Raw genomic sequence first — 12,988 nt, forward strand, 5'->3', positions numbered from 1 at the left:
CCCGCCCTGGGCCGGGCCCGGCCCGGATCTGACCGGCGGGCCCTGCGGCCGGGGCGAAGGAACACTTTGGAGCCGCTGTCACCGGCGCTTCCGCCTGAAAGGAGGGCGGGGAGCGATTCTCCACGCTGCTTGGCGCCTGGGAACGCCACGGCCGGGCAGGGGGCCCATCAATACCCCGAGCGGGGGTGGATGGGTAAGAGGATGGAGCTGGGGCCCACCAAGGACCCAGCAGTTTCCCCTCCCCCTCCCACTTGGACCCCGCAAAGGCCAGTTTGTTCAGTCTTCGTTAGCAGGGCTCCACTGCCGAACTTTTGGGTCCTTGCGACTTCCACAGCGCCCTCACAAGCAGCGCTAGGGGCCGCATGTTCACTGAGGCCAAGGGAACTCAGTAAAGGGAGCTGTGTAGGTTTGAACCCAGGGACTCCCGCAGACGTCAGTTTTCCCGTCCCTCCCAGCTCCTGGAGCCCAGCCTCCTGAAGCCCAAGCAGGGACTGCACCGCAGTCCTGCTATAGGGCCTAGCGGGTCCGGGGGCAGGTGTCTCCTCCTCTGAGCTCCTTGGGTCTTCAGCCACAGCCTGAATAATGAAAAGGGGTTGACATCCCGGACCTCCAAACGTGCAGAACGGTGCTCTCCCCAGATGCTCAGTGGTCTTCACCACCACCTCCCATTTCTTGGGACCCAGAGAAGGTCAAAGGGCAGTGGTGGGGGGAATAAACTCCTAGGCCTTCCCTGTGAGGGAAAGGTCCTCAGAGCCTGAGTTTTTCAGCCTGCAAACTCAGGACTGGGGGTGGGGGAGGCCTTTCTGACTGCCCTGGCCTGAGGCTGCCTGCAGCTTGCCCCCCAGTTTGAAGAGTGTGAGTTGGGTCCTAACAGGGCCGGAGGGCCCCTGAGACCAGACTGAATCCCGACGCAGGACGGCTCCCAGTCCCGAGGCCCCAAGGAGGAGGCTGGCTGTGGCCCCGCGGGCGGGCTGCATGCTTTAATGGGACACAAGTTGCTGCTTGGCCCCCGCGGGCCTGCTCTGCACCTGGCTTTGAGTGGCCACAGGCAGAAAATTGCTGTATTGTCCCGACATTAGGGTGAGTAATGTGGCATCGCCAGCGCGGCCCGAGCGTGAAGCCGGCAGAAAGGCCTCGCTGGTGGCTGCTCCCTGCCTCCGCGTCTTCATCAGGCGCGAGGAGGCCCGGTGCTCAGTCATAGTCATTAGTGGGTCTTGCAGCCATCTGGGCCCATGGACCTCCCTCAGTGGGCTTGGTGGTGAGGCCCAGAACTTAGGGAGACTGGGACAGAAGAGGATGGGCACGGGAAGGAATTCCAGACTCAGGCAGCGGTGAGGGTGAGAGGGAGAAAGGAAAGACTGAGAGGACCTCCCTGGTGGCACAGTGGTTAAGAATCCACCTGCCAGTGCAGGGGATACGGGTTTGGTCCCTGGTCCGGGAAGATCCCACATGCTGTGGAGCAACTAGGCCCGCGAGCCACAACTACTGAGCCTGTGTGCCGCAACTACTGAAGCCCGCGCGCCTAGAGCCCGTGCTCCCCAGCAAGAGAAGCCACCTCAATGAGAAGCTCGTGCACCGCAACGAAGAGTAGCCCCCGCTCACCGCAACTAGAGAAAGCCCATGCGCAGCAACGAAGACCCAACGCAGACAAAAAAAAAAAAGACTGAGAAGGGGTAAAGGTGGTCCCTCAGGAGGGAGCAGGGGTCCTGGAGGTGAGGCCTGGACTAAGGGAAGAGAAGAGGCAGAGGGAGGTGCCGAGCTTCCCAGTTTGTCCCTCTCTCACCCTCGCCCCCTGGGGGGTCCCACAAGTCCAGGAGCGCCTCATTGACATGTAAACGAGGGGCCCCTATAAAGGCGGTGCCGCCTCCAGTGGTCTCCGCTACGACAACATGGGCACTGAGTCCGAGACCCAGGGCAGCTCTGGCGTTCCCGCCGGCAACTTCCGCAAGGTCTGGGGTCCTGAGGGCTGCGGGGGTGAGGGGTGAGGCAGAGCGCGAGAGGGCCAAGGCCCTGCCCCCTAACTGCTGCTCACCCACAGATCTCCAAGCCGCTGACGGAGAAGAAGCGACGGGCGCGCATTAATGTGTCGCTGGAGCAGCTCAGATCGTTGCTAGAGAAACACTACTCGCACCAGGTGAGGAAGGGGACTCGGTGGAGGTGAGGGATGATACGGTCCCCAGCCCCATCCGCTCCAGCCCAGGCTGCGGTGCTGAGAGCCCTTTCCACGGATCCCCAGATCCGGAAACGCAAGTTGGAGAAGGCAGACATACTGGAGCTGAGCGTCAAGTACATGAAAAGCCTTCAGAACTCGGTGCAAGGTAGCGGGATGGCTTGGGGAGTCGGGCGAAGAGGCGGGGGGAACTTGTGGGGTCAGAGCCACGGATTCTACAAGGCCAGATAAAGGAGGGATGGACAGAGAAGAACTGCTCAGGGCAGTGGGCAGCTGAGTGACGAGGGGGCCCCATATTGCTGTGAGTGGGCAGGCAGCAAAAGCCCGGCTGGCTGTGGAGTTGTAATCCGGGTAGGCGAAGGTCTGGACCCGGGAAGGGGGGAGCGGGTTCGGGCTGCTCCCCTCCCTTCTTTCCCTCCCTCCACACTTCTCCCCTCCCTTGCTCTCTCCTCTCTCCATCTTTCCTTTCCTCCTCCTCTCCCCTCCTTTCCGCATTTCTCTCATCCGCTCCCCTCCCCCCAGGGCTCTGGCCGGTCCCCAGCGGAGCCGAGTACCCGTCGGGCTTCCGCGGCTGTCTGCCGGGCGTTAGCCAACTTCTGCGGCGCGAAGAGGAGGGCGGCGACGGTCTGCGCTGCCCCCTGGCGCACGAGCGCGCGGGTGGCAGCACCATGGACAGCGCCAGTCCCGGCCCCGAGGCGCCCGCGCAGCGCGGCCCCGGCGCCCCCCCAGTTTGGGCCCCTGCTCCGGCCGCCGCCGGCTCGCGGTCCCCGCCACCCCGGCTCCTCTTCTCTGGAGGCGTCCCCGGTCAGTCCACCAGCATCCCCGCGCCGCAGTCGGCGTCTCGCCGCTTCGCCGAGAGCACGGGGCCGGGGCTGCGCTTGTGGCGGCCCTGGTGAGGATCAGGTACGGCCTCGGACTCACAGAGGCCCTCGTCTGGCCTGGGGACGCAGAGACTGTTTTGGACGGCCGGGACTCCGGTCATCGGTTCTGGTCCCGGGACGGGGTGGCCGGGAGGGTGCCGCGTCTCTTCGAACTCGGGGAAATACACGAAGCTACGATTGGACCGGGTTCTGCGCGTCTAGGCATAACCCACCCCCCACCCCAACCCTACCCACTTAGGCCGGACCCGCTTTCTCCTCCTCCCACCTTCCAGTGGGGCTGGGGGTGGGTGTCCCGGGCTGCGCCCCTTTCCCAGGGCCCCTGGCGGGCAGCTCGTCCCCGCCCCGCGGCCGCGCCGCGGTGGGAAGGTTGCCGTCCGCAGCAGCACAGAGCGGACCCCTCGCAGCGAGGAGAATCGCTGCCCCGCCCCTGCCCATTCAGCCGGCCAGGGACGCCCGGTTCCCACCGGCACAAAGCGCGCCAGGCCCCGCCCCCCCCGGCAAGGGGCCCCCATCCCATCCCCATCCTGGACCCACTCGGCTTCCAGGGATCCCCACCCCCTCCGCACGCGGCGCGGCCCACCCGCTGGCGCACGCTCCTAAGTCTGCCCTCTCGGAAGCCCCCTCCTTAGCGATCCTGCCCAGCGCCCGCTCAGCGCTGTGGCCCCGCCCGGTAAGATGCTCCACCTACCGCCCCGGCCACCCGACGCTTGGCTCCGCGCGGCTTCTGGTAGGGACGCCGCGCACTGTCGCACCAACTTGGGGGCTGCTAGGGCACACCCCGGCTCCTCTCAAGGGAGAGTTCACTTCTCCCCACTTGGAAAAGACCCCAGCCCCGCAGAGCCCCCGACTCCGGACCTCTGGGGCCTCCAGGGAGCCCACCACCCTTGACAACCCTGGGAGTGCTGTGCCACGGTTTACTCGTCCTAAAATGAGGTCATTGCTGTGCCCGGACTCGAATCCGGGGCTCCCGGCCCTCGAGGGGAAGCCTGGGGGTGGAGGACAGGGACCCTGCCCTGAGCCCAGGAAGAGATCCTAGCACCTCCTCCCACCAGCTTGAAATTCAAAATAAGGACAGTGCGAACTTCTGAAATGGATATAAAGAGGCCACGAAGGTTCTAATTTCTCCCATGATGCCTACTTAGGTGAATCTTCTTGAAATACCAACATCAACTTTGTATAAAACGTTTCTCATTTTGGGCTGCCCCTGCCTTGCCGTGTGCTAAACCCGTCCTGGTCAGACCGCGGGGAGGGGGCGACCCGGCTCCCCTACCGCACCACCCAGCGGGCTCTCCGGTGCTGGGGCGGGGGTCCTGCAGTGGTGGTCCCGGGGCGGCCTCTCGGGTCTCAACTTCCCAACACTAATCCTTCTGCAGGCCACCAGGTGGCGATCTTACATCGCGGACCCAGGGCACGTCCTCCGAATTCCAACCCAGGCTGGTGGGCGGGTCAACCGGCACAATGGGTCCTCCTCCCCTGGGCACGGCTCAAACTGCTCTGCCTTTCTCGCTCTCCAGAATCAGCCTCACTGGGGTTAGTGGTCCCTGAAGCCAAACCTGGGCAGGGGCTGCCATCTGCACTCATAGGTCATCTCCGCCCTTTATTAGGGCTTTGGAGCCCACCAGGCCGCTCCATCCTGCTGTTGCCCCAGGTCTGACTCACTCGCTGGGTTGGGGCCGCTGGATTTGCCCAGAGAAAGGGGCAAGTCCAACCCAAAGGAAGGGTGCACTAGCGGAGGAATTCAGGACCCAGAGGGAGAGACGTTTAGGGGCAGCTGGCCAGCGGTGCTGTTAGGTTCTAAGTGTTCCCATGAAATCGGCCTCGGACTGCCTGGTGCAAATCATAGGAAGTTTTTATTAGATTCTGTACAGAAGATAAATGCTCGGTTGTCAAAAAAAACTACAGATGGATCCCTGGCTCTGGGCTGGGTTGTGGTATGAAGACAGAGCTCCCTCCACAGTGAACCCAGGGTCAAGCTGCTCATCAGGGCAGCAAACAGGCCTGGAGGCAAGACAAAGTGAGAGAGGGAGCCCCATGCTCCGGGGGCCTCTGCTTGGGGTCCTCCCTCCTCTTTAATAATTTTGTAAAAACCAAGACTGGAGGGACTGCAGGGGACCACGCCTCCCTGCAAGTATTGCCGTTGGATATGAAATTCACAGACTGGATATAAAAACCCAAGGTGACAGATCGGCCGGCGGGGGGTGGGGAACAGTGGCTAACTGGCTACCTCTGCCCGCATATCACATGTTGGTCTTTGAAGGCACAGCAGCGTTGGCGAGGCAGGCCTCCCACGGCTGAGGCTGGACCGGAGCCCCCTGCCTTACTCACCTGTGGCCAGCTCCTCCCCCCAAGTTACCCCACAGCCAGCGACTGAAGGGGCCTCTGAAGGTGAGACAGAGCTGTGTAGTCCCCCCTGTTCTCCCGGCTCCCAGAGGCCTCTCTGGAGCTGGGACCCTGTCTGGAGGGTGAGGAGACAGGCTTGGCTACCTGAGGGGCAGAGGCAGTGCTGCAATTCCAGGTTGCAGAGTAGGAGGGAAGAGGGGGTAGACCAGCTCCTTGCAGGCCCTGGGACCCCCTCCAGATCTTCACATGTAGGGGCCACCGCATGGAGGCAGGGGATGGAATGAGACAGCCTTTGCATTCACCCTGGCCCCTCCAGCTCAAAGTCCACAGCTATTCCTGGGCTTCTCCTTAGCCTGAGTCGAGGGTCTTCCTCCATGCAAGACCCAGCAGGCCCTCCCCAGGGCCCATGGCCAAGCCCAGGCCTGCAAGAGGTCTGCCCAGCATGGAGAGCAAAAGAAGACCCCTGCCCCAGGGTGGAGGAAGACTCTTACCAGGGACCAGGCCTTGAACCCAGAAGCTGGGAGGCCTCTAAGCCAAGATCCCTTCCTGGCCAGACTTGCACAGGTTGGGGATTGGCACCAGGAGAAGGAAGCCCGCTCCCCCTTTGCTTCAGTCTTCTCCACCACGTACCCACGACCTTCGTGGTGGGAGTCACAGAGGTGGCTGACATGTGCATAGGCAATGGAGGCACAGTGACGAGGGTGGGATGCTAATAGCGGCCAAGGTGGGTGTGTGCCAATGGTGATGGTGCGAAAGTGTTGTGCTTTAGCTCGGCTGGGGAGAGTTCTCAAGGGGGCCAGGGGCACTGTGGGAGGCCTCAGGCTTGGGGGCCACGCCAGGCCCCTGAAAACTGAGCACCACAAATGACCCATGGAGGGTCCTCCACTACTCTTACTCCCTGTCCCCTCGGTGGCGGCCGGGGCACACGGACCAGGAGACTTGTCCAGACAGTCCTGAGAGCTAACATGGTCACCTGCTCCTCACAGATGCGGAAACCAAGGCAGAGCAAGTCAGCAGGGAGACCTGCTCAGAGAACCTGGTTTGGGCTCTGAAGACCCCCGTGCTTACAGACCCTCTGTACCCCACCCCCTGAGGTGTGACAATTACGGTGCCGAGTGGGAAGCGGGTGCAGTCTGGTGGCTCCTGCAGGGCTGGGCTTTGTTCCGTCCGGCGGTAGCCAGCTGCCCCGTGCGGAGCCCGCCTTTTCCCAAGCCCCAGCCTCACTCTGCCCAGAGATGCCCTGCCCAGAGACTGGTCCGTGCCCAGTGTGGTCGTCCGGGGCGGGCGTTGCCCCTCCAGGCAATGGCCGCTTCCGGGCCGGCAGATAGCCGCCGCCCCGTCAGGGCTAGCGCAAGTCCAGGCGCCGCCGGCGGCCTCAGCGTAGCCTGCCCCGAGCCTGGGCCGGGTTAGGATGGCATCTTTGGAGCTTTGGCCCCGTGGGTGGCCCGGTCCGCCTGGAGACTTGGGGGGAGGCGCCGGCGGGCCCTAAGACGCCGAACCCATCGAGTCCGAGTGCAGCGTGACGTAGCCCGACGACTCGGAGGGCGAGCTCAAGAAGCTGCTGATGCTGCCGCCGCCGCCGCCGCCGCCGCCCGCCGCGCGCAGGCCCCCGGGTTCGCCCCACGACGCGCTCAGGTCGGTCCGCAGGGTCCTGGAATGCGCGTGTGCGGCCGGGCGCGGCCCGGGGCTCCGTTGCGCGCCGCCACCGCCGCCAGGGGGCGCCGCGTCCCCGCCGGCCTGGGCGCCGTCGAGGGGCAGGGCGCGGACGGGGAAGGGCCCCGGCGAGGCGGGCTGGTGGCGCAGGGCCTGTGGCTGCCGCTCGAAGGCGGTCAGCGCGAAGGCGTCGGGCAGCAGCGAGGCCGAGGCGCAGCGGGCGCCGGGCCCGGCGCGGCGGCGCGGGCTGCCGGGGGGCGAGACGGGGGCGAGGCGCGGGCCGTCGTCCAGGGCCGGGGGTCGCAGCGACAACAGGCTCTCGGCCGAGCGACGGCGCGGGCGGAAGGGGGGTGCGTCCTCTGCCATCAGGCCGCCGCGGCACCGATCGGGCCCGCCGGGCAGCACCAGGGCGTCCAGGTCCTCACCAGAGCCCCAGCGCGGTAGGAACGTGGGCAGCGGAACGGCGGCCCACACATCCGCGTCGTCGTGGGAGAAGCGTCGCATGGGCGGGACCTGTCAGGACCAAGGGGTTAACCCGGGCTGCCCTCCTGGAAAAGGGGGACCTAGCCTCCCGTCACCGGGCAGGGCCGCCTGAGGTCAGGGACCAGGCCTGGTCCAGGGCACCCTGGTTTAGAGCTGTGAGATTTGGGGCAAGTGACAATCTCTTCAAACCTCAGTGTTGTCATCTGTAGCTTGGGTCAGCTGGGGAGAAGTCCCTTTGAGTAGGGTGCTGAGCCCCAAGGAAACAACCCAGGCACCAAATGGACCATCCTCCTAGAGCACCAGTGAACTTGGGCACAGGGGCTGGGGTGCCGCCCATGGGTCCACCTGCACAGGCTCTGTGACCTGGGGCCAGCCCATCTTGGGAGGATGAAGGCCAGCCCCAGGAGCTGTGGCAGGCGTGAGATGGGCTCAGAGAGGAAAGGCCTTGGAGAGGCATATTTGCGTCTCCAGCCCTGGCTGTCCCTACCTGCAGGTACTGCATCTTGTCCTCCTGCAAGGGCCGCAGAGGGTAGAACTGGGGCAGGTCCCCCTCCAGGGCAGAGAGCTCATACTTGGCCGTCCTGTCCAGGGCCACAAAGTCACCCCCATAGCTGTAGTCCAGGGAGCGGTCCAACACTAGGTCTGGGGGGATGCCACCTTCCAGGCTGGTTTCTGCAGGGCGGGGCAGAAGCTTAGGGCCATGGAAACTTGGGGGCATCCAGGAATGGGTCCCAGGGACCCCCAGAGACACACGCAGGGCTGGTGGGCTGGTTAACAGAGAAGGAGAAGGGCGGGGTCCTCTATTCAGATCCTGACTCTGCCACCTTTTAGTTGAGGGCCTGGGGAAGTCACAGACCCTGAGCCAGTTTCCTCCTCTATGGGGGTGAGAACTAAATAGACACAAGGAGCTGACACTGCCTGGCAGGTGGCAAGGGCTCAGCCCAGGGTCACATTATTACCGCTGGCAGGGAGACAGGACCGGTCTACAGGAGCCCTGGGGCAGTTCGCCAGGACCCCTAAGGTTGGAAGCTCCACAAAACACATTCAGGCTGCAGTCCACAGCCACTCTGTTAACCAGAACATCTGATTAACTGGAACCCTGGGGGCGGCCAAGCCATACAGGGGAATGCCCTGTGGGACACCAGGCTTGGGTCCTTGAGGGGTTTAAGAACCTTTGGGGTAGAACAAGGGGGCTCTGACAGCTGTTATCCCGCGGACCCCCAGTGACCTCACCCAGGCGCCACTCTCCCTGGGGGGCATGCTCAGACTGTCCTCACCGTCACCCGAGTCCTCGTCGTTGGCCATGAGGGCCATGCACTTCTCCCAGACAGCCTTGAGGTCAGCACGGTAGCGGTCGCAGGCCCAGAGGAATACGGGCAGCAGCAGGGCCTGGGTCACTGAGCACCAGAGCACACACAGTGCCATCCAGGGCGCCGAGGCGTCAGCCCACAGGCTGCTGAAGCTCACCACCTGTGGGCACAGGGCTGGGCCTGGCACCCGGCAGGACCCCCATCACCCAGCTTCCCTTCCCAGCCTCAGTTCTCCCACCTGTGGGGCAGGTCTGACTGCCCACCTGCCGGAGGCGGGGGAGGGAGAGGTAGAGGGGGAGGGGGAGACGGACAAAGCTCTGGGGTTTTGGGCAGGAAAGAGACAGAGTGTGAGGGGAGAAGTCCCTGCCCACCGACAGCCGCTGGTGCCAAGATGAACAGTCACAGCCCCGTGTGTGCAGAGACCTTCACAGTGCACCAGGTAGCGCTGGGCACGGCCTCCCTCATTTCGCCCGTGACCGCCCAAGGAGGAGAAGGCGTGGATTACCAGCCCCTTTTTGAGAGCCAGGTCTCAAGTCTCCCAGTTCAGGGACCTTTCTACCATCCCCCCTGCTCCATGGCTAGTGGCCTCCTTGGCCCTGCCCCTACTCTGAGGGTCTAGACCTCAGACCCCAGAGGTCTAGAATCAAAGTAGTTTCTGGGGGACAGAGGATCCAACCAGGTGGCCTTTGGGTCACCGCCTAAGGACGCCTCATTCCTCTGCTCCCAGGAGAGTTCATTCCCCCACTGAGTGACATAACTATTCCTCTTTCAGAGCAGAAGTGGGCATGATGCAGACATCATGTTGGTTCTTCCATGAGAGCTGTGTGACCCTCAGAAAGATGCTAAACCTCTCTGGGGCTCAGTTTCCTCATCTGTGAAATGGGCCAAGAACACCCCACAGGGTGAGGTAAAGATTCCAGACACCGTACCAGGCCCGCAGCATGGAGTGGGTTCCACAAACGGCCCTGAAGAGAAGCTGGGGGGCCCTTCCCCCACTGCCATTCCCGTCTGGCTCTGCAATTTCACACACGCATCTTCCCTCTATCAGCAAGGGACTGGGGACACCAGGCCCCACTGCACACAGGAGGACTCTACCTGGGGGGTACCTGGCCCACTGAGGGTGGGGCAGAAGGTCACCCCTGACTATGAGGCTGCCACACCACCTGTCACCTTCTGGAGCTTGGGTCCTGCAGTGACTCCCTGCCCAGCTGCTAGGATGAAGCCTCTATCTGGTCCTTGCCCCTAGACCCTTCCCTGTCCAGCTCCATAGCCTTCAGGGGCAGGGCTGGAGCCCTATCAGTGGGAGGGCTTGTCTTTGAGTCCAGACGTCATTCTTGGGCTAGGCCTGGGGCATAGCCTCACGGACAGGACGCCAGGCAGCCTCCGTGGACCTTGGACCCTTGCTGGCAGGGTCTTCAGACCAGCCCTCACCTTGACCTTCCTCAGCTCCTGGGATCAAGTCCAACTCCCCAGCACACATTCAAGGCCTGCCCTGCCTCCCGATTCAGGATCAAAGCCAATTCTGCCACACTAAATCCCTGCTCTGTCCATCCTGGGATCTGGACCCACCAGGAAGCCTGTGGCATGTCACCCCACCTTCCATACCCTCTGCATCAAATGGGTCTCACTCAGGTCAGGAAAGTCCCCTGCCGTGTGACAAAAGACCCTGGTCTCTGCAGCCACCTAACATGGGTTCAGATCCCACCATGGATGCCCTGACTTTAGGCGGGTCATTTGACCTCTCTGAAGTTCAGTTTCCACCTCTGTAAAATGGGGATGATGAGGACGCCTCCTGAAAAGATCGGGTGTGAGGATTCAACCGCCTAATGCCTGGAGCACGCCCAGCCCCAGGGCTGTCCCCGAGCCCACGTTCCCCCCCCCCCAGGCTCCTACTACCCGACAGGCTCACCCACCAGCACAGGGAAGCCCATGAGGCAGTCGTATATGACGACGATGGTGGCCACCAGGCCGGTGATCTGCAGCGAGGTCCTGGCGGGCTCGGAGCCGTCGATGGAGGAGCGGCGCTTGCCCTGCGCGTCCTCCACCACGATGGTGGGCACGGTGAAAGCGTGGCGGTCAGCCCGGTGCCCCACCTGCACCGCCAGCGTTTGGAAGAGGGCGATGGCCGTGCAGACCACGCCCATGGCCACGCTGCCGCCCACCAGCAGCAGGAAGCAGACGCCGAAGCCCAGGCCAATCTCGGCCACGATGAAGTGGCAGCCGTGGGTGTAGAAGCGCTCGCTCGTGTCGTGCCAGCCGACGGCAGGCAGCGCCGACAGGACGAAGGACACCGTCCAGATGCCCATGACCGTGTGCACCGCCTGCTTCTTGGCGTTGCTTAGCCTGGCATGGGGCGGGGGCAGGACAGAGGGACCCGGCGTCACTCACAGGGTCTCTCCACGGGTTCCTGGGGACCGGCAGAGGGTCCTCAACTGCCCCAGCCCCGCAGTCAGCACATCGTCATGTGTCCTTCTCGCCAAGCCCTTCTGCACTGTACGCACCCATGTACACCTACACGCGCTCGCCCCTGCAACCCTGGCACAGCATGGGTGCGGCACACTGCACAGGGACCCTGTCCCCACACCGAGGATACCTGCGCGCTCAGACACCCACGTCCGCCTCTCCAGGGACACCAGATGTTCAGGTGCACACGGGCACACGCCCAGGAACTCACCGGTAGTTGACAGGCCAGCGGACCATCCACATGCGGTGGTAGGAGAGGGAGGTGACGGAGAAGCAGGTGGCCAGGGTGAGGGTGTAGAAGGTGGAGACGAAGACCTTGCAGAGGCCCTCGTTCCACTCGTAGTCGGGGCGCTGGCGCCGCAGCTGCACCACGGCGTAGGTGGCGATGGGCACGGCCACGTTGAGCATGTGGGTGGCCGCGAGCGTGCACAGCAGGAACTCCAGGGGCTTCCACTTCTTCTGCTTGGCCCCCACGCTGAGGATGCCCCACGCGTTGGCCAGCAGGGAGAGGCCTCCACAGGCCAGCCAGCCCACCGCGCTGCCAGGCAGCCGCCGCTCATCACTCATGGTGCAGACGGGAGCTGGCCGGTGGCTGGGACATCCTCCTCAAGCCAGGCCTCAGCTCCGAGCAGCAGCCCTCACACGTGGTGGCCTGGGGACACCAGGGACCGTGAGCATCTGCAGTGGGTTTGGGCGGAGCCAAAGAGCTCTCAGGGACTCTCCCCTGGGCTCCGGCAGTGAAGCTCCTGGGGCTCTTGGGAGTGCGAGATAGAGGGCGTCCCCTCATCCACTGCCCGTCTGGTCCTGGCTTGGGCTGGGCCGCTTCACCCTCCTCTCCCCTCTATGGAACCTCCTGGCTCCCAGGGGGTGTATACAGGGGTGCTCAATAAGTGCACATCCCCTCACTTCCACCTACTCCTGGTCAAGGTGCGGCACCTAGGCTTCCTTCCAGGCCGTCTGCATCCTCAGGGAAGCCGCCAGGCCGGGCCCAGGGGGGCGCTGTGCTGCGTGTGTACCTGGTCCTGTCCCAGAACCAGCCCTCTCACCATCAAACTCCCCAAATCCTCACGCAGCCCACGCGAGGCTCCCCCAGTGCACGTTGGGGGCCCTCACTTTCATTGGTCCCACTTCCTTTGGCCAATGAGGACATGCCTGGAGGATGAGCACCCTGAACCTCCCCTGTAAAGGAAGGGATGCTCTGGGGACCACTCTCGTGCCCACCTTGGGAAAGGGCGGCCTGCTTTACCCAGGTCAGCCCCCAGCAGGCCTTCCATGGCCGTGCACACTTGGCAGGCCCTGGCACTACCCCGGGCTGGGGGGCACACTAAGCTCTAGCGTACTAGCCATGTGGCCCCAGCAAAGTCCCTGCACCCACGTCCTACTCTGAAACGGGGACGATGAGGCTTCCTCCAGGGGGAGGCTGGGGTGGACAGACGCCACATCTCTAACGCCTGGGGCAGGCCTGGTCTCACACACGGTGGCTGCTCTGGATGCTGCAGGCAGCATGGGACTGTAGCTGGTCCAGGGACCAGAACCTGCCCCCAAGGACAGCCTGTGGATAGGCAGGAACCAGGGACCTAGGACGCGGGTCAGGAGGCACGTGTTGGGGAGCCGCCCCATCCTGCCAGTGGGCCTGGCAGTGAGTCCCCCCCCCCCCCCTTCCCACCTCGGACACTCCCTGCGCAGAG

At 63.9% G+C, this 12,988-nt stretch overlaps 2 protein-coding genes across 2 annotated transcripts; one reads left to right on the plus strand and one right to left on the minus strand.

Annotated features, from left to right (window-relative positions):
• Positions 1 to 1,889: 1,889 nt before the first annotated feature.
• Positions 1,890 to 3,066, plus strand: HES3 (hes family bHLH transcription factor 3). The gene is made up of 4 exons (XM_007453285.1): positions 1,890 to 1,949; positions 2,039 to 2,134; positions 2,237 to 2,318; positions 2,693 to 3,066. Exons 1-4 carry the CDS (start codon positions 1,890 to 1,892, stop codon positions 3,064 to 3,066), a joined length of 612 nt encoding a protein of 203 aa, XP_007453347.1.
• A 3,810-nt stretch (positions 3,067 to 6,876) lies between these two features.
• Positions 6,877 to 11,867, minus strand: GPR153 (G protein-coupled receptor 153). The gene is made up of 5 exons (XM_007453286.1): positions 11,512 to 11,867; positions 10,751 to 11,180; positions 8,805 to 8,997; positions 8,015 to 8,199; positions 6,877 to 7,557 (listed from the first exon to the last, which is right to left on the minus strand). The coding sequence occupies exons 1-5, from the start codon at positions 11,865 to 11,867 to the stop codon at positions 6,877 to 6,879; spliced, it is 1,845 nt and encodes a 614-aa protein (XP_007453348.1).
• Between the last annotated feature and the right edge of the window lie 1,121 nt (positions 11,868 to 12,988).

Source organism: Lipotes vexillifer, unplaced genomic scaffold, assembly GCF_000442215.2.
Source record: "Lipotes vexillifer unplaced genomic scaffold, Lipotes_vexillifer_v1.1 scaffold575, whole genome shotgun sequence".
Lineage (NCBI taxonomy): Eukaryota > Metazoa > Chordata > Mammalia > Artiodactyla > Lipotidae > Lipotes > Lipotes vexillifer.